The sequence below is a fragment of the Xiphophorus couchianus genome, chromosome 5, assembly GCF_001444195.1.
Source record: "Xiphophorus couchianus chromosome 5, X_couchianus-1.0, whole genome shotgun sequence".
Lineage (NCBI taxonomy): Eukaryota > Metazoa > Chordata > Actinopteri > Cyprinodontiformes > Poeciliidae > Xiphophorus > Xiphophorus couchianus.
This window is the reverse complement of record NC_040232.1, coordinates 22025491-22047042: the sequence shown is the minus strand read 5'-3', so window position 1 is coordinate 22047042 and position 21552 is coordinate 22025491. Positions and strand designations below refer to the sequence as shown.

At 39.5% G+C, this 21552-nt stretch overlaps 2 protein-coding genes across 2 annotated transcripts; one reads left to right on the top strand and one right to left on the bottom strand.

Moving 5' to 3' along the window:
- The first annotated feature begins 1691 nt into the window (after positions 1-1691).
- On the top strand, positions 1692-12411 carry LOC114144185 (acidic amino acid decarboxylase GADL1-like). The gene is made up of 15 exons (XM_028016729.1): positions 1692-2304; positions 3659-3777; positions 3867-3993; positions 5560-5650; positions 5762-5871; positions 6630-6745; positions 7018-7097; positions 7302-7356; positions 7437-7553; positions 7630-7694; positions 8275-8356; positions 8530-8729; positions 9991-10042; positions 10140-10229; positions 11884-12411. Exons 1-15 carry the CDS (start codon positions 2274-2276, stop codon positions 12055-12057), a joined length of 1509 nt encoding a protein of 502 aa, XP_027872530.1. The 5' UTR covers positions 1692-2273; the 3' UTR covers positions 12058-12411.
- A 729-nt stretch (positions 12412-13140) lies between these two features.
- LOC114144184 (acidic amino acid decarboxylase GADL1-like) lies at positions 13141-20857 on the bottom strand. Its single transcript, XM_028016727.1, has 15 exons — positions 20785-20857; positions 19373-19521; positions 19148-19274; positions 18677-18767; positions 18460-18569; positions 18231-18346; positions 17633-17712; positions 16842-16896; positions 16589-16705; positions 16445-16509; positions 15746-15827; positions 15369-15568; positions 14729-14780; positions 14502-14591; positions 13141-13711 (listed from the first exon to the last, which is right to left on the bottom strand). The coding sequence occupies exons 1-15, from the start codon at positions 20801-20803 to the stop codon at positions 13538-13540; spliced, it is 1527 nt and encodes a 508-aa protein (XP_027872528.1). The 5' UTR covers positions 20804-20857; the 3' UTR covers positions 13141-13537.
- Between the last annotated feature and the right edge of the window lie 695 nt (positions 20858-21552).

Sequence of the window (21552 nt, the reverse complement as noted above, 5' to 3'; positions counted from 1 at the left end):
ACCGTTTTTTTATATTAGTTTCATGCAGATCATCAATATTTCAAATTTTGAAAATATAACCTCATCCAACACTGAAGCCTTTGTAAGCAGCTGAATATAAGTGTAGTAACTCGGCTGAATCTTTAAAATATTAATATTTCTGTTACTTCATTATGAGCAAACCACATTTCTCATTACTTCCATGTGATGACTTACATTTTTGGACAGATAATATGTTAAGTTGTGCTTCACATTAACTAAATTGTAATTGTAGCCATCTAGTGAAATTATATTTCTATTGTCCCCAAAAAGTGCTAATAATGTATGTGTTTTCCACATTTCAGTCAGTGTTAAATTTTTCACTTTATAAATTGCATAGTTGAAAAAGGACATATACAAATTAAATATGGAATATTTTATTAATTATCTGCCAGATAATTAATAAAATATAATTATAATAAATTATAATAAAAGACGTCACCTAAGCCTACATTATTGTCGGCATCATAAAACTAGCTGAGCATGGTGATAAACGTAGACATGGCTGTAATGGGCCAGGAAGATACTGTTTTAAACTGTACCGATGCTAATCGAGGGCTAATAGTAGCTTAGCTAACGTAGACATGAGCTATTGCTATAGAAGGGCGAGAACTTTGGGTCGAACTACTTGAAACGTAAAACGTAATCTGAAATAATCTAAAAAATACGCATTACAACGGTCAGGAAAACATGCAAATTTTAACATCCACTAACTTCGGACGGTAAACCACGAACATGATCACTCGGCTGACCCGCCATTCTCTTGTTTCTTCTCTCAGTTTGAATGAAGGCTTTTCCCAGTCAGAGCGGAATAAACTTCCGCCACCTAGTGGTTGAATTTTTTACCCAAGTAATTACAGTTGAATAGGTCCCAAATGCGGATTCATATATAAACAATCTTATAGTATTAAAAAGTAGACGTGGGTGTAATGACATATGTATTTTTCTCTCACAAAAATATGTCTAAGCCACGAGACAAGTAAAGAGAGAAATATGTATTGAACTGTGGAAAAAAGAAACAGTTCCGAAGAAAACTCAGATGTCCCAGCTTTTACTAGCATGTAAACGCACCATCTACACACAAATCTTGGAGCTTCCACCGAGGCGTGAAATGAGTCTCAAAAATAGTTGTGCACTCGTAACCGGATTTGTGTGTAACTGCAGTTTTGTGTGTGCGTACCAGGTGATTTGTGTGTACTTTTTCAACATGTATTTTATTTTTAAGGTTTACAAATCCTGTTACGCACGCACAAATCTTTTTACGCACGCACAAATCCTGTTACGCACGCACAAATCTTTTTACACACGCACAAATCTTTTTACACACGCACAAATCTTTTTACGCACGCACAAATCGTTTTACACACGCACAAATCCTGTTACGCACGCACAAATCTTTTTACGCACGCACAAATCCTGTTACGCACGCACAAATCATTTTACGCACACACAAATCTTGTTACGCACGCACAAATCATTTTACGCACACACAAATCTTTTTGACACTATTTTCACTCCATAAGCTGAAGGCGGAGGAAGGTTGAAGCTCAGTCAACCGATGAACAGCTGAATCTTATCAAGGGAGCGACGCTTGATGATTGGAGGAGGAGATCATCACCGATAGGTTGGAATGGAGGCGCATGACGACATCCTTGGTTGGGCAGGTGAGATGAATAGTCTTCCAGTTTGAATTTGCGCCTCGGCTTCATTACTCTGTTTGTAACAAATAAAAGACATGAGTTTCAGGGGCCACTGCTGACACCATGTCCCACTCTCCAGGCTTTTCGAATCCTCTGCTGTACTAAAACAAGTTTACCAAACTTGAATTTTAAAGCCACATCCTTTTGAAATTCTGTGAGACGATGGCAAGTCTGGCAATTAATTGTTAGAACGGCTTGCTATACACGCAAGTGTCTATCGGGTTCTAATACTGCAGAGATGAAAACCTAGTCTATTCTTGTTTGTATGTCCACAAGAACGTGATCCATAAAGATCCATCCAGGGAAAAGACAGACAGTTGGAACCGCTGTAATATGAGAAGGGACGGACCATTGGTTTCCATTGGTTCTTAAAGCAAAATCTTTTGTGGAATTTTCCGCTTCTCTGTCCTGACATGTCCTCGTAAAACTGACAACTCGCTTAAACTCTCCAGTGAGCCGCTGTCTAATAACCATAACTTGTCATTAGAGGGCAGCGCGACATACAACTGCAGATATAACTGAAGTTAGGAGCACGAAAAGGACGACACTAAAAGAATGGCTTCAAGTACAGAAACGCACATCAAAGGTAAGATGCAACACTTGTATCCCTCCGTTCCAGAGTTTGCTATTTCATTTATTTTGTACATGTTATTATTCAAAAACCGTAAAAAAAAAAAAAAAAAAAGTTTTTTTTTGCTTGTTTGGATTTTTTTTTTTCTAATATACAGTACATGCCACTTTACAATTTTCTTAGACACTGGCTACGTGTGCAAGGCTGTTACTGATGCACGTTTCATAATATCCATGTAGGAGCAGACCCGGCTCCGGGGCGGGGGGGAGGGGGGGGATGGCTTGGTTTGGAAGGGGACAGTAAACGGGCTTTTAATTCAATATAGATTATAAACAAGATATAATTATAATGTCTATTAATATTAAATAAATAAATGCACAACCAAACTATTCAAATAAGAGTAGCAGCAGTAGTACATAATAGTACTCAAGTAAAGTAAAAAGTAGAGTGCAGTAAAATACTCTTAGAAGTACCTTTTCCCCCAAAACAGTTAAATGTATCTAATCTGACCAGACAACAAAACTAGTAGCTTATTCTTGCTAGCAATGTTAACGTCATGTATTGTATGGATTAACGAGAAATCATTTAGCTAAAATTATCTGCATCACTCAGATTACTCAGTTTGTTTGGGAAAAAAAACAAAAACTGTGCAAACCGTCGCGAGCGTCTTAGAGTTCATGTTGCGTTTAAAGACGGCTCGGAAAAACTCGCGACGGTAAAAAAAAAAAAAAGTGCGGGGCACAGAAATGGGAAGTCCGGAAGCCTCTGCTGCACCAAGTCGAGGCAGAAATAATAGAAGGTTGACCACTCTGAGGTAAAAATAATAATAATAAAACAGCTTCCAATCCATGGCGAGCACGGCTGACTTTGTGGGCGGGCCATGTCCTCCATGCCGCCCGGGCTGAATGTGGAAGATATTTTGTCCATTCACGGTGAAACTGCAGAAATGTTACACGCACACACACACACACACACAAGTATATTATCATAGTCTCTTGTTAAGGTTGCTATAACCTATGAGGAAACTTTATTTTAAGGTCACGTTGTGAAATTTGACAACCTTTGGGGAAAAGTTGTCTTTTTGGGTTACACCAGGTAACCTTTAAAATTGTGGATCTTCTGCCAGCCTTGGCTGACTAGAAAATAATTTAATACGTACTCAAATGCTAGTATTTGCTTTTAACAAATCTTGTTCTATTACTAAAAGGCAACACATGCCACAAATAATACAGGAAGAAAAATGTTAACAATACAAAGATCATAGGAGTCATAACACTGGCATAGTGTTTGTATATATACTGTATATATAAGTTTGTTTGTTTGTTTTTAAGTCTGCACTACTACTAGAATGTTTGCTCTGTAATCGTAGACAATGATCCCCTGGATGACCCACCTCTGGACTTTGCTGCTACTGAAAGCTTTCTACGACAAGCAATGACTATGATTTTAGAAGATGCAGTGAAGAAGGCCACTGATGTCAGACAAAAGGTTAAAAATTTAATATCTTTCCTTTGCATGTAGCAGAAAGTAATACTTGAGTGAACCTTGGCAGGAACACTGTTGTCCTTGCTGAACAGGTTTGTGAGTGGCATCCCCCAGAGGAGCTGAAGGAGCTTCTGGATCTGGAGCTTAGAGACGGTGGAGAGTCTGAGGCAAGGATCCTGGAGCTGTGCCGAGACGCCATCAGATACAGTGTCAAGCCCAGTAAGTCGGACTGTAATAAATTCAAATGGAAGCCAAGACCAGTATATGAATAGCATGTGTAGTGGCGATTGTTTGCCAAACCAAACATCCAATAAAAGTTCCATCAAGCCACTATAAGGCTCTGGGGTCAAGTTTCTGTATGCAGGCAAAAGAAGGTTCAATGTCCAAACTTGTTGATTGTTCTGGATGATTTATTTTCCTATTTCAACAAACAATTACAGAGTTCAAACTTTCCTTTCTTCTCATGCTACCTCTCTTGCTCTGGTAAAAACAAATGGCCCCAAACCCAAATGCCTGCTGGTCCTTTACCAGGCCCCTATACTTATAGAAAGTGGACTGACCCACATTACTTCCTGTCTACTTAGAACAATTAAATAATAAAAATAAAAGATAAATAAAATCAACAATTATTAAACTGCAAATTAACTCTGCAAATAATACAAAAAATACAAATAAACTAACAAAATTCAAATGGATAAAGAAATGTAGAATAATTAGTTCCAACACCATGAATGAACTCAGATCGAAGCACCAGATGTTTGACTGTGAAGCAGCCAGCCTCGCTGTGTTGTGTCCATAGTAACAGAATTGATCTTTCTGCTCTACAGTGGAGCAGTAATGAACTTCAGTGGTTTCTGATGAACAATGAGAAGGTGAAATCCACTGGATCAATCTTTTTTTTGGTATTTTTGTAAGCCAATATTTTTTCATTAACTAGAGGTTTGCGGCTCCTGGGTACTTTTGCAATCTCATCATGACTCGTTAAGTGACAATGCAGTTGTGAATGGATCCTGCTTCTCTTTGCAGTTTGTAGGGAGGAACACTGTAAATCACCATTTCTTCAATGCTTGATAGTAGTTTCAATACATTTTAACCTGGACTGTTTGTTTAAATTTTTGATGTTTATCAATTAAAAATTAATATTTGTGTAATTGTATCACTGTTGTGGGATATTGATATGAATCACATAGCAAATCTTTATTGCATGGCTTTATTGAGGTGCATACAAACATTGTATTCCCTGAAATGCAATAACAGCATTCCTTTAGTGAATGGTTGATCATTTGTAGCAGAGGATGAATCTGCAGCTAAAAAAATCATTCTGACATCAACATGTGAAAAGCTCAACTCTTCCTGCTTGGTTATTTTTGTGGAATTGACTGATTTCAGCTGTAATTTAACAGCAGAAGTTGCTTAATAGACATTTTTTTAACAAGATTTGAACCAGGTGAAGTTAAAACTACCACTTGAGGAGTTCTGGGTAGAACAGATTTACAGACAAAGGTTTTACTTGAAATGGAAATGTATAAATTTTATTCTGCAGTTTTGTCTCATTACTGCTGTGAATAGATTGTAATTAGCCTTTTTGGAGTCTGCATACTCCTCTTAATGCTTATTTGGTTTTAGCCCTACTTTAATTTGCATCACATAGAAAGCTTAAACCTGGAATGGGTTATTATAAATCTCTAATCTTTCATAATTATTCTGTCCTAGTTGGAGCTCTGTGATGATATGCGAGTAGATGTTTCGTCTCCCTGAATGAACCCGTCTGTGTTTCATTTCCAGCTCATCCTCATTTCTTCAACCAGCTGTTTGCGGGGCTGGAGCCATACTCCCTGGTGGCTAGCTTCATCACTGAGGCCCTCAAACCCAGCCTGTGAGACCCTCACTTATTATTAATTAATATGAAGTAATTAGGCTTTATCCTTACAGTCTGTTATATCATAGGATGAAGGATGTTGATGGTGAAATGTGTCTTTTTGCCCAGGTACACCTATGAGGTGTCTCCAGTCTTCACTCTGATGGAGAATGCTGTGCTCAAGAAGCTGATACAGACAGTTGGCTGGGAGGAAGGAGGAGATGGACTCTTTAATGCAGGTATTAGTCTACACTGGCAGTCAGCTCACTACCAGATATTAAACAGTGAAAGAGTATTTGTCCCCTTAAGCATTTCCTTGCTTTTTTTTTTTTTTTGTCCCACTAAAATGTTTTGAATCATCAAACAAAATATCAACCGGGACGAATGCAGGAGTCAAATGATTTAGTTGAGGCTTGACTAAAGCCCCAAACCAAGCCGACCCTGTGTGAAAAGATAGTTAACTTCCTCACTTAATGAAGGCAGGCAAGAATTGGCATTGTTGACAGGAAATGAGTATTTTTACCTTGCTGTGGAACTTTTGCCTGCTTTTCTTTACAGAATTGTTTTGCTGAAGACACAAGTCATAGACAATATGATCATGTCTGGATCTTATCCTCCAGTATTTTCTGACGGAGAAGAAGTCACAGTTCCATAGTTGCTTCCACTCATGTTTCCATAAGTAAAATAAAGTTGTCCAAACGGCACACATTTATTACAATTCCACCAGGAGGTTTAACCGTGTGTTCATAAAGCTTTAATCACTCAACGAATGAAACCAGTGTTTGAAAACTGCAGTTTTATGAGCTTATCTTTTTCTGATAATGAAAATCTAAAACTAACAAAAAACCAGAAACAGAGGAAGTGTGTAAAGGAACAAATGTTGTTGGCAGCTTTTAGAGGAACCCAAAGATGCTGCTTGTTTTTTGTTTTCACAGCAGAGCAGACTAGCTGTCAGTAGATCTGGGGTCATCATGTGTCCCATCTTGTTTTTTTTAAGGTGGGTCGATGTCCAACATGTACGCCATGAACCTAGCCAGGTACCGTCATTTTCCTGAAATCAAGGAGCTTGGAAACTCTGCAGCTCCCCGGCTGGCGGTGTTCACATCACAAGAGGTATGGTTCTTAATCTACAACGTGTCCCTAAACATGTCCCAGCAGAAAACTTCCATCGAGATTCACAGTATAAAAGGCAGCAGTTTTTTTTTTTTCCTGTCAGCAAAAAAATAAGAAAAAATAGTCAGTTATAGTGCAATAAAGAGACTGCTTGTTTGAGCTGGTGGATTTCACAACCAAGTGGACTTGACTCTTAAAAAGGAAGATCAGGCAGGCGATTTTACATGGTTTTTGTTTTAACTGCACATAAGCTCTGTTTTGATCTCTTCCAGTGTCATTACTCCATCTCAAAAGCTGCAGCTTTAATGGGAATCGGCACAAAGAATGTCTTTGTGGTTCCGTCTGATAAGAGGTAAATCGCCACACAGGCTTTGGAACTCATCCTGCTCTGCTGCTTCTAGTTCTCTCAGATCTAGTCTCAAAGACCTGGTTGTATTATTAATAATTTAATATTATCTACAAAAGGTTTCATTTCTTTTGCAATTGTGTAAAAGCACGTGTTTGTTTGTTCTGAAGAAATGTTATGATGAAACTCCAACTTGTTCTTGTATTTTAGAGGAAAGATGATTCCCTCTGCTCTTGAGGAGCAAATCAAGTCTGTTAAAAGTGAGGTGAGAAACTTTATTCGAAAGAAATGTAAGGTCAACACTTTTGCGAGAAAGTCAGATCAAATGCTTGTGTTTGAGTGCAGGGTGGAGTTCCCTTCATAGTGAACGCCACAGCGGGGACCACTGTCCTTGGAGCCTTTGATCCTATTGACGAAATTGCAGACATCTGTGAGAAATACAAACTGTGGCTGCATGTGGATGTAAGTCTAGGACTTCATTCCCACAACGCAACCATGACATTAGCATGCATGATCATTTTGTTTTTCTCTTTAACAGGCTTGTTGGGGAGGAGCAGTTCTCATGTCCAACAAGCACAAGCTCCTAATGAAAGGCATTCACAGGTGATTCACCGGTTAACGTCATTTGTGTTTGAAAGACACACAACCGTCCCAGAATAGATAACATCTGCTAATTTGTTTCAATTCTAAGCGGCAATTCAAGGGCACAGTGCAACAACACAAACAGGCACATTAAAAACAAATGATTGTCATGTAAAAAGGCCACTTTTGAGACATCCTCTTATGATGCTTTTAAGTGCTTATTTTATTACTTCAAACAGAAAATATAACTTAATACACATTAACACAAGATATTTCTCCATGTCAGTATCTTTTAGTTGCAAAGATATTGACTTTGCAACTAAAGTCAAAATCTTTAGTTGCAAATCTAAAGTAGACTTTAACTAAAAATGTTCAGTAGGAAGTGCAGTGATCAGCATCCGGTAACAGTGAGACCGAAGAACAAGTTGTTACCCCTCAATTCAGACGAGTAACGAGTATGAGTCTGATGTTTCCTTTAAATCAGTTGAGAATTTGTGTTTGGTTGTATGTTAAGTTTCATTGAAATGAGATATAGAAAAGCCAGGTGCTTCCTGTGATGACGCCACTGACTGTAATGTCTCTCCTCTGTTCCTTTGTAAAGAGTCGACTCTGTTGCCTGGAACCCTCACAAGATGTTGATGGCCTGTCTGCAATGCTCAGCTTTCCTGGTCAGAGACAAAACTGTAAGAGCAGCTCTGATGATTTCTCTGTTACTCAGAAATGCAAGGCACCTTGTAACACTTGAGCAAAAATGTTGGTGTTTAAATTTTATAAGACACCTAGGAATTGCAATTGGATAAATGCAATCTCAGAGGGGAAAAAAACCATCACATGTAGCCCTGCTGTCTCTCTGCAGCGTCTCCTCCAGCGCTGCCACTCTGCTCGGGCTTCCTACCTCTTTCAGCAGGACAAGTTCTACAACTTGAGCTATGACACCGGGGACAAGTCTGTCCAGTGCAGCAGGAAGCCAGATGCCTTCAAATTCTGGCTCATGTGGAAGGCTTTGGGTGCCAGCGAGTTGGAGCAGAGGGTGGACAGAGCTCTCGCCATGGCCAGGTCAGTTTGGCTGCAGGGCGACGGTTCAACCTGCTTACATCAGGATGGAACCTGTCCAGATGGAATTAAGAAAGGCTTTTTCTGTGCTTTGTGGTGACTAAGTTCAATTCAATCCAAAAATACATTATTAATTCTAAAGGGAAAAAAATGTTGTAGACTCTGATGGCTGCGGCCAGGAAGGATCTCCTGTTGTGGTCTGTATTCCAGTGGTTCTCTAGAAACCTCTGACTGGAGGCACTCTGTTGCTGTCTGACATTTGGATGAAGAGGACGCTCATCCAAATGAGTTATACAGAGTTATCTGTAATGTTCTTCATTTTATGAAGAGTCCTTCTTTACACAGTCGTCTCCAGAAGTTCTGGAACTGTTTCCCAATCAGCTGGTTGAGCTTCTTTGTTGCTGCCCCAGCAGATGATGGCAGGAGAGATTGAGTTCTCCACAACGCTTGCAGAAAAAAATGCAGCTTAGGTTCTCCAGTGCTGTTGCAAACACTGGAGAATCTAAGCTTCCTCAAGAAGTAAAGTCTGCTTTCCCTTTCTTATAAACATCAGCCTTACAGACACATAAACTGCAATATGTTTTTCAGGTGGTTATTTAGGCATCCATCTGTGTCTTCTGGAGTTTCTGACATGTGAAATCAGACAGAACATTGATCCTCAGTGCTTTCTGTTTCATTCAGGTGACGGTGGGTTTACTGAAGCAGCTGTATGGTGGCATTTTGAACCTCAGCTCCTTGCCACCTCTAATGTTGACTTTAAGTTGCTTCTGTGATATTTTCTTGTCTCCCTCAATGAAGCCTCTCTTTTCTTGGTTATCAGTTCCTTCAGGTCACTGGTGATCCAGGGTTTGTTACTGGGGAAGCTTCCCACTGTTCTGGTTGCTCTGGTGGGGATGATGTTGTCCACGCAGAAGTTTATTATGTCTTTCAGACACTCAGTCATGACATTGATGTCCTTTCTCTGTGGCTAGCACAGTGCATCCCAGTCTGTAGCCTCGAAACAAACAACCTTGCAGGGCTATTTCAGCTTCCTGCAAGTCTTCTCATTGCTCTCTGCATTGGAGAGAGTCTCTGAACAAGGGGTTTAGTTCCAAGCAGAAAAAACTAATATTGAGATCTTATTTGCCAAAAGGAGGTATTAATCCTTAACATTTGCAAAAGACAAATGTAATTATTTTTTCTTCGGTTAAGTTCTTGAAGCATGCCCTTTCATTTTACTATTTTCACCTGGTGCACTCTTTCACTACACTAATTTCTTTTGTAGGTATCTTGCAGATGAAATTACAAAAAGGGAAGGCTTCCGCCTTTTAATGGAGGTAAGTTTACCTTTTATTAATAAAATGTTAAACGTTCGTTTGATTTGAATTTTAAATAGTGTGATTATTTGGTTTTTTTTGCTTTGTTTTTCTGCAGCCTGAATATGCAAATGTTTGCTTCTGGTACATCCCACCAAGTCTGAGAGACCTGCCAGATGGCCCAGAGTTCCAGGAAAAACTACACAATGTATGTAATGAAACAATGTTATTGTTAAAGTGTGAAGAAACATAAAAGAAAATATGTAATACAGTAACCTGCAAATCCTTTTCAATGAATGTCCATCCATCCATCCATCCATTTTCTGTTCACCCTTGTCCCTAATGGGGTCGGTAGGGTTGCTGGTGCCTATCTCCAGCTACGTTCCGGGCGAGAGGCGGGGTTCACCCTGGACAGGTCGCCAGTCTGTCGCAAGGCAACACAGAGACATACAGGACAAACAACCATTCACACACACACTCACACCTGGGAGAATTTAGAGAGATCAATTGACCTGACAGTCATGTTTTTGGACTGTGGGAGGAAGCCAGAGTACCCGGAGAGAACCCACGCATGCATAGGAAGAACATGCAAACTCCATGCAGAAAGACCCTGGGCTGGGAATCGAACCCAGGACCTTCTTACAGTGCTACCAACTGTGCCACTGTGCAGCCCATGAATATTCAGTCGTCAGTAAATACAGTTTGTCACTAGATCTATAAGGGCAAGTTAAAACTCTACCATGTGAAACAAAAGCCATACATCAACAACACCCAGAAACATCGCCAGCTTCCCTGGGCCCCAGTTCATCTGCGATGGGCTGACGCAACGTGAAAAAAATGTCCTGTGGTCAGAAGATTATTTTTTTGTTTTTGAAATCTTGAAGGTGGTGTCCGCCGGGCCAAAGAGGAAAAGAACTGTCCGGATTGTTCCCTGTACACAGTTCAGGAGTTAGTGTCTGTGATGGTACGGACCTGTGTATGGAATAAGTAACTAGTGAAGGCACCGTTTATGCTGAAAGGTACATTCAGGTTTTTAGCAACATGTTTTTCATGGAGGCCCCTGCTTATTCCAGCCAGACGATGCCAACCCACATTCTGTATGTGTTACAATACATTGGCTCTATAATATAGTACTAGGCTGGCCTGTCTGCAGTACAGACCCGTCTCAATATGAATGGCACGTCATGAAGCACACAATACACACCAAAGGAGACTCTGGACAGTTGACCAGATGAAGATGTAGAACAAACAAGAATTCCACACACACAGCTTCAACAATCATTGTCCTCAGTTCCCAAATGTCTTACAGTTGTGATAGAAGAGACCTCATTTTATCTGCTTCTGTCTTTCTGTGTTTGGTGACCTTCTTAGCCAAGGCTCAGCTGTCCCTTAGATCAACACAACATTCAAAACTACAATCTGCACTTAGTTTATGAATCATGAGAACAGCTCTTTTGGTCATTTTTGTTAATACATACCCATTCTTCTATGTTAAGTAAGGCGTGTTATTTCTTTGGGCTTAGAAAAATAATTTTGCTGGTCAATTTTAAGTTAAAATAAACTCCTAGTTGGAGTGCCCTTTATGTTTTTCAGTCAATGAATAGATGGTGCTGCAAACAATTGGGGGCTTAAAAAGGTATTTCTTTTGGCTAGTGAGTTACTGTATAGACAGATTTAATCAGTCTGACAGAAATAGTTTCAGATCTGTGCCAGTATCTAAAATTCAGACTTAAACCTTGAACCTACGGGTCATGAGTTCTCGCTATAGACTCTGGCATGCTGTTGATGATTGTTGTTTGAGTTTGTATCCATAATTACGGAGTTTTTATTTAGAACCTTTTGTTGCCCCCCTGTGCCTCCAGGTGGCGCCAGTTGTTAAGGAGCGCATGATGAAGAAGGGCAGCATGATGGTGGGCTACCAGCCCCATAGAGGCCAAGCCAACTTCTTCAGGATGGTGGTGATCAGCCCTCAGGTCAGCAGGCAGGACATGGACTTTGTCCTGGATGAGATACACAGCCTGGGAAAAGACTTATGATACGCTGACAGTTTCTCAGGGGATCATATCTTCTGAAAGTTTAGAAAGAATCATTTGTGGAATCGTGTCCCTGCATATCTTGTATTAACAACTCTGAGTTGAAATTTGTTTTTGGAATATATTACTTTTGGCACTTTTTCCCTCAATGACTCTTCCTCATATTTTCAATTGAGGAAGCTGTTGATTTCACAAGTGTGAAAAGTGATCTAAGTTTAGGGTGTGGGGCTTAGAGCACACAGTGTTGTAAGAGTGCAACGTTATTTCCATGTCATCTTCGAATTCATACTTTGTGTCAGAAATATTTTTTTATGGAACTGGAAAAATAATAAACCAACTATCTCTGGTCATTCTAAAGCGTGTGTGTTGTTCATTTTCATTGTGTAAATGAGACTTCAGGATCATGGGTCATAAGGTCAGATGTATCTATTGGTCTCCACATTCTCCCCTCTCAAAATAAATGCTGTCTGTTTGTAGCAGTGTTCACAAAAACGTTTGACACGGGAACGTCTCAAGCAGGACATTCATGAAACACGTATGACAACTTATTCATGTGCTTCAGAATTGTATCTATTTAATGGTTATTTTAGTGACCTCCAACATTTGTATATTTTACACTGTGCTATATAAGCATCCTGGATAAAAACTGTACAAGTACAAATTGCACCTGCTGTTATTGGCACAGCTTCTGAAGGTGAGGCTGTAAGCCCTTCAGTAACCATGTGCCTGATCATTGCTGTCAGTGATGTGCCTGACAGTAATTATTCTGATGATTGAGGGCTTTGATGAACCGGACAACTGTAGAAAACTGGAGACCGACTGGACTTCTGATTTCAGCATCTCTGACTAAAGCTGTACAGTAACTTTCTACAGTTTGGACTGTAATCTGGTGTAAGTGTGGGTAGCTGATAAAAGAAGTCTGATGTCAAACATATTTACATTAAGAAAATTTATTTTGAAATTTCAATTTGTGCAATTGTATGGTCAACAGAAACAGCTACTGTTTGATGTGAGGATGAACACTTAAACTTCATGACTTAGTGCTGTTTTGCAAAACCTTTCATGGAAAAAAGTAAATCAACAATAACAAATACTAATACAAGTAAACTCATGCAAATAACACAAAAATAATGGAAATGAAGGCACAACACAATGAATAGAAAAAGGAAACAGTGCTGTTCAGTGTACATACAAAATGTTCAAACATGTCAAAATTTAAAATGCATCAAATTCATAGACTAGACAAACATATTCAATACATTTTTGTGGATTGACAAGTTTTGGAAATTATAGCTCATCTATTGCTTTTGTATGGATGAAAAGTAGAAGAATTGTTGTACATGTACAGATCACCAGATGTGTTTGCAGGATCCAGGTGTTGATGCAGACTACCGCTTCTGTTGATTCCTTTAACTTCCAGAAAACGATGGACCTTTCAAGTCCATCCAGTGGATGAATAAAAGCTCTTGATGGAAATCCTGGATCACAAATCTTTTCCCAGGCTGTGTATCTCATCCAGGACAAAGTCCAAATCCTGCCTGCTCACCTGAGGGCTGATCACCACCATCCGGAAGAAGTTGGGCTTGACGCCATGCTTCTGATATCCAATCATCATACTGCCAGACTTCATCATACGCTCCTTAACTGCTGGCGCCACCTGCAGGCGAAGGAGAGAGGCTACAACTTTCACGGTTTTTAATTTTTACACGTACAGACAGGTTCCAGCAGAGGTCTGGTTCAGGAATGAAAGACTAAGGATTGCATGCTTAAAAGTCATGGAGTGTTTGCTCAACATTAGCTTCATGGTCCTAAGAGATGAGTAAAAGCAGTTCTTATGTTTTACCATCTAACTCAGCTAAAAAAACCCAAAAAACAGCAGTGGCATGTGTAAGAAAAAGCAGAATTTTCTGTTCGCCAACATGATTCAATGATTAAAGCTGCAGTAACTTTTATAAACACTTTTTTTTTTACATATTTGATGAAACTGTCACTATGGTATGAGACACTCTGTAAGTAAAATACCTCCTTTGTCCTTACTCTTTGCTACACTGTAGCTAGCATAGTCTGTTATGGATACTCAGGCTAGTTAGCATGTCCACTGAGGATGGCAGATAAACAGTTCTCCAGTAATGGTAAGTAGTTTCTCTGCCATTAGCACATTTAGCAGTGAGTACATGAGAATGAGTGACAGCACTAAGACCCGCCTGCTGGCTCTGATTGGTTGTTTTCAGTTGGAGGTGGTGCATTTCTTCAGTAGCAGCAAAGGGAGGAGGTGGAGGAGATCAAACTTTTCACAGATTATCTGTCACGACATTGTGATAGTTTTAACAAATATGTAAAAGTCATATTGTTTTAAATGAAAGTTGCATACTGCAGCTCTATCTGAACAAAGATGCTGAAGCTAATGTAACCTTCATATGTCAACATATTAAAAACAGACTCCTTACAGTGTGTAGCTTCTTCCACAGCTCGGGGCTTTCTGGAAGGTTCCTCAGACTCGGTGGAATGTACCAGAAGCAAACATTTGCAAACTCAGGCTGTGAATGACATTTTTTTTTTCAAAACAAAATACTTTAGACATGGAAATTTGTCACATATCTGATAACTTTTACAAATAACTACCACAATGAATATGTCTGGAATTATACATATATTGGTTGAAAGAAAAACCCACCTCTATTACCAATCTGAATCCTTCTCTTTTTTTGATCTCTTGTGCGAGATACCTGCAAAGAAGATTTAAAATCAGAAGAGATTGATGTGTATGATCTGACTTCTTAAACTCAGCCTGTTCACACTGAGCCAGGTTCTGGTTCTGCTGGAGGTTTCTTTCTGTTAGAGGGGAGTTTTCCTCTACTGTGGCTACATCCATGCCCAGTATGATAAATTGCTGCGAGTCAATAACTTGATGCAATCTGCTGGGTTTACTTAGACAGAAAACTTTTTCTCAACAAACTGAATTTTGGGTTTTCATTAGTAATTATCCATAATTATCAACTTTACCAGATATAAAGGCTTGAGCTATTTTACTTCAAGTGTGATGAATCTATGTGACATATAAACTGTACTTTGAAACAAGTGACAACAAATTAACTTTTCAAAATAGTTCTATTTTTAAATGCACCTACAGAATTTTGACTAAATGTATTCATACCACCTCATTTAAATGTATAAACTGTGTTTGTGCAGAAAGGTGCCGTTTGCTCAATAATCTTTTTCACAAATCCTTCATTTGTATTTTTTTGACTATCAGTTCTGCATATCTTTTTGTAAGAAAAAGTAAACTATCCCAGACTCCTCTTCCCAGGACTCACCGGGCCAAAGCCAGGGCCCTGTCCACCCTGTACTCCAGCTCTCTGGTGCCTACTGCTTTCCACACGAGCCAGAACTTGAAGGCGTCCGGCTTCCTGCTGCACTGGACCGACTTGTCCCCGGTGTCATAGCTCACATCGTAGAACTTGTCTTGCTGGAAGAGGTATGAAGCCCCAGCACAGTGGCAGCGCTGTAGGAGACACTTGTAAAAAGAAGAAGAAAAAAAAAAGTTTAGATACAATTGTGAAAAATATTCGACTTTAGGGGAGCTAAAATATTGCTTTACCATAATACAAAAATGCAGATTGTTGCCTCCACTAGTGACTTTTTAAAACATACCTTTCTCTGCAACAGATCAGGTAATCAGGTAATCTCTTACACTCTTGTCTCGGACCAGGAAGGCAGAGCACTGCAGGGTAGCCATCAGCATTTTGTGAAGGTTCCAGGCAACAGAATTGACTCTAATCAGGAACAAACAGGAACAGTAAGCATGTTTTCAGTCATAATTAAATCCTGTCTTTTCATAAATGTATAAATGAAAGTTGAGATTATTTTTGTCAGCAGTGGCACTGGTAGGAAATCCACTGTCACTCTACTCAAATAAAAAAATTATAAAAATTGCCCATTAATCAATTAATGTATTTTTAGGTGATTATTAGAATGCATGGAATCTGTTACTTTTAGGGGGTGAAAACATAATAATCAAAACGACGTACTACGCAGTGCATGCTAACATTTTGAATCTGTGATTTTACATACATTCAGCTAAACTTGTGTTTTAGCTGAATGGTTGAGTCACTTTTAAGACCATGCCATGCTATTAGGGTGTGTCCTCCAGAGGGAGTCATCTTATTCTGCTAGTTCAGAACTCAGAATGTTTTTATAACTAACTCTTAATTACTCTGATGTTATTATCTGTCACTTTGGAGGGTGAATAAGAATAATAAACTCTGACTGTTTTAAATCTTTCTAAATGAGATCTTTAGGGAGTGGAGCTCCAGCCTGTAACAGATGCTTTCATTTACATACGTGTGACCCATACGGGCACAAAATACCCTCCGACTGCCCTGCTGCTCACCTCTGGATGCCTTTTAACAAGTGCCTGTGCTTCTTTGACACAAGAGCGCCTCCACCCCAGCATGCCTGAGGAAAATAAAAATACAACAATGATGATGTGAGATGCTGTGGAAACCTGGGGTAATAAACCAGTGGAGCTGCTCACATCCACATGGAGCCACAGGTTGTGTTTCTCGCAGATGTCGGCGATCTCATCGATGGGATCAAACGCGCCGAGCACTGTTGTTCCAGCGGTGGCATTTACAAAGAAAGGAACTGCACCCTGAAGAAACACGTGTGTGCAAACATGCAAAGACATATGAAAGATGCAAAAAGTAAAGCCACCCGCCCATCCACACACACACGCTCCTACACACACACGCACACACACGCACACACAAATAAGCTGGGTGGCTCACCTCACTTTTTGCCAGCTGTATTTTTTCTTCCAGCTTAGATGGAATCATTTTTCCCCTGAAAAGGAGGGAATATATGGTTTAAGATCAACTATATGACGCAGCCATTTTAGAACAATGTTAATCTCACCTGTTGCTGTGAGCTCTTAGTCTAGTAGTGTTAAATTACCAGTAGCCTTAAATAATCCCAAATTCAGCATTTAACAAAGTCTCTCATAAACGATGGTGGCGTTGGCTGTAGGAGTTTGCCTTGCAATCGGTGCTTCGCCTGTTTGATCCCTTGTCTATCTTTGAAATTTCAGTTTCTCAAAGTTACACCTTTGAGAAACTGAAAGGCATTATTAAAAAAGAAACCAAAATATCACACCAGCATTCTGTTCTTTTTAAAAATGACTTTTACTGTCTGGTTTACAGTTTTACATTGTAGAAATAAATATCAGCAAAATTTGTAATTGTGGCCGATTAGTACTGTTAATTTTAGGGTAATTAACTGCTGGCAGTATTACAATATTTTTACAATACATTCTACATTTCATGACTGTCAAAATTACTTGAAATATATGTTTATTGAGTTATTGTAATTCCATGTATTTTCTACGGTAATAAAATGTTTTGGAAATTACAGTCAGTAACTGTTGGCATTTCACCATTTTTTACTGTAAATTTACGGAGTTTTTTTTCTACAGTGTAGTTCTACAGTGCCAGATAAAAGTACCCCTTACATATTACTTTTGTTTGTGCTTTTTCAGAAATAATACTTGAAAGAGGGTCAGAAAGTGTCAGGAACAGTTTACCTGTTATCAGAAGGCACCACATAAACGTTCTTCGTGCCGAATCCCAGCAAAGCTGCTGCCTTCGCGAGGGAGTAATGACCCTGAAAACGATAACATTGCTTAGAAATCGAAATATTTGCAACGCTTACTTTTGCAGCACAACTTATATTTTATTCTATTTAAAATAACAAGAAACGCCTCTTTCTGTTTGCTAATCAAATTAAATTCTACTGGAGGAATTGTGCTGTGTGGACAAACTCCTAGACAGAGCAGTGGAGGCAGATGAGAATTAATTGGAATCGCATAGGAAGGCAATAGCTTGCCTAATGTGCTTATTTTGGCAAATAGGAAACAGAAGCAGTTTTTATGATCCTACATCACAAAAACTTTAGACTGGAAAACTTTAGTCTCATTCAATGTCAGACAGTTAGAAAAAAGTCATGTCTTCTTATCCAATGTACGTATATTTCTGCGTTCAAATGCATTTGCCAATGAAACGTGATAGGAGAGGTAATAATGACAAAGGTTTTTCTTTATGGTGTTCCCTCCTGTTTGGTCGATAGCGTTGGAAAACTAATCTAAAGTCTAACTTTTCTGACGAGTTTCTGTAGAATCACACCTCCTGAGATGTCAACATGACCAGTCGTGGAGAAGCGTAGATCCCGATCTCTTTGAAATCTGGACAGTAACGATACCGAGCTAAATTCACAGCATACATGTTGGACATGGAGCCTCCTGGAGGAGAAGGTAAACCCAGGAAGAGCAGCAATTGTCAGAAACAGGAATGAAGATTCCAATAAAGACCATTATGATTCAACAAATGACAGAAATAATGCTGCTATGCGCACCGGGATTAAAGAGTCCATCGCCTCCCTCCTCCCATCCAATCAGCTTCATCATGGTCTTCAGTAAAGCATCCTCAATCAGAGTGAAGACCGGGGCCATCTCATATGTGTACCTGATGGATGTTCATGGAATAATGCAGGTTGGCTATAATACTCTGTATGTAAAACCAATGGTAAATATTTTTTCATGAGGCTTATAACATGATGCTGTATCACTCACAGGCTGGTTTTTATTGCCTCAGTGATGAAGCTAGCCACCATGGAATGAGGCTCCATCCCTGCAAACAGCTGGTTAAAGAAACGAGGATGACCTGTAGAGGTGAAAATGAGCACCCATAAGATGATGGAGCTTATCGACTGGTTGACACTTCTCCAAGTCTGAAACACCAACTTACAGCGGCAACTTGTGACTTCAGGAAATATATCTACGCTTTGACTCTCAGATTGACCTGCTGTGTGCTTTTTGTCAAAACAACATCTAAGGTACTGCAGGCCACTCTTGCCTGAGCTCAGTGCTCAGCCAGCGGCCAGCTTATGGCAGAAAGATCAGTCAAATAAAATTGATACATTTGAGTACTTTGAACTTTAACATTAAGATATATTGATCAATGAAGAATATTCAATTCAATTCATCTGCATCCTCATGTTTATGTTATCAAGCACACAAAATAAGAACATTTCACTCAGTTACCAGTCTTGACGCTGTATCTGATGGTGTCTCTGCAGCACTGCAGGATCTTGGACTCAGACTCTCCCGTGTCTTTGAGCTCGAGGTCCAGCAGCTCCTTCAGCTGCTCAGGGGACCGCCACTCACACACCTGTTTAACAGAGGCCAACTTTTACTGTCACACATCCTGTATACTTTGTAGCACAGCAGCGAAGTGCTAAGGAACAGGAAGGAAGGACATAGTTTGACCTTCTCTTTGACATTGGTTGCTTTCTTCACGGCCTCTTGGAGGATTATTTCCATGGCTTGTTGTATGAAGCTCTCTGCAGCCTCCATGTCCTCAGCAGCACCTGGAGAGCCTTTTTCTGGGTTCATCAGCTCCTCCACGGTGGTCTGACCTTTAAAGTTAATCACATACAAATTCATGTGAATTTTTGGAGAATCTTATATAAACCAGCACACTACCAACCACACACACTCACAGTCGTGTTTTCATGACTTGTGGGGACATTACATTGACTTCTATTAATCTTCTACAGCCTAATTCTTACCCTACCCCTTATCATCATATACCTAGCCCTCACCCTGACCCTATACCTAACCATCACAGACTTAACCCCTAACCCCCCAAAAAGTATTTCGCCTCATCCTCATGGGGATCAAGAAAATGTCCCCATAAGAAGCAGTGGTCCCCACAACCCCACATTGTAGATAGAAATAGGTTCCCACAAGGATATAAAAACCTGGTTCTCACATACACACGCACACCCACACACACACACACACGCACACCCACCCACACACACACACACACACACACACACACACACACCCCTACAGAGGTTTAAATTCAGGTGTTTTTCAGATACACTACATTTTTGCACTACATTGTTGCAAATACATCTTGTATTAACTTGTACTGCATATTTTTTAGTGATGTTGTCATTGTTCTGATTATAATATGTTTCTCAGTTTTTTGCATATGTTGTTTGTTGCTGTGGTTTCTCAGTTTTTTGTTTTTATCTCTTTCTGCAGGCGTAGAGCCAGACTTCTATGTTGTTGATTCTTTCTCTCCTCTAATCCTATCTCCTCCTTTCCCTTCAAACCTTCCTGGAGACTATAGTGTTACTTCCCCAACCCAGGACTTATCTGCCCCCTTTAGCATTAAAGAACAAACCCCTTTCCTTAACAATAAAGAAATGGCAAGACCATTTGAGTTGGACTCCACAGAATTGTTGGTACATAACAATCAGGGATTCACACCTATTGTCCAATCAAGTCTCTCTTCTCTGACCAGAACCTATAAAAGGAAGCCAGGTCCACTGTTAGTCAGAGCAAATTTGACAAACTCCTTTGACTCTGTATTTCTGTTCTGACCTCGCAAGGTTTTAATAAATTTCTTATTTCTTCTCATCCAGACTCTTGTTAAAGTAATTTCTTCCCTGACAGGCCTATTCAAAAAATGTATTTCTTTAATCTCTGAATTTAGACTTCCCCTCCCCAAAACTTCTGACTAATCTGGCAATAAAGTCATAATTCTGAGGAAAAAAAGTCTGACTTTTTTTTTCTTCCATAGCTTTTGTTATGCAAACCAAGTAAATGAATGAATTAATTTAAAGGAAAAAAATTAAATGAACAAACGTGTGTTTTGTAGAACTCACCGTTCATGTGTCTGTCCATACTTTGATCGTCAGATTGATGCAACTGTAATTTTTGTTGCCTGCAGCCCAAATACACACTTACAGTAAGATGCCTCTATATATACAGACAGAAGGTTGGACTGTCCTGATGTCATGGAATTTCCCACTGATCCATGTGAACATTAAACCACCAGGAAAGGTGCACCATGCCACCATGTTGCCTGATTACACCTGAATTTACAGTTTTATTTAATGCTGTGTATAACTGTCACACAAGAATGATTTTTTTTAAAGCAAAATTTACAAATATATTTTCATTTCAAGCAGAAGCAGGAGACTGGAGAGTAGTAAGAGATATTTATGGCACATCGAACCATAACTGCTTAGAGATGTGCACATAATTACAGCAGCGATAAAAACAATTGGCTTGCTGGAGGTGCAGAAACCAAATGGGCAACGCTATCAGCATTAATTAGCTCTAAACACCTCTGCTGGCCGCTCTCCACTATAAAGCTGTTTGAAAGATTTCAGTCCATAAATGAAGGTCTGGCTAATCATTGAACATTTCGCACTTGATGACCTTCAACAAGAAGCATCACAACATGCTGGAAAAATACAAATAAACTACAGTATCATGAAAACTTCTAAGCTGCATATCATTCTTCAGGATTTTAGTCTTACTATCTTCCAGTCATGCAATATGTCAAGTTAATTTTGCTCCAGATTCAACAACTGAGCTTATGTTTTTTTTGTTTGAACTTTTTGGACTAAATATGCAATAACTCTTTA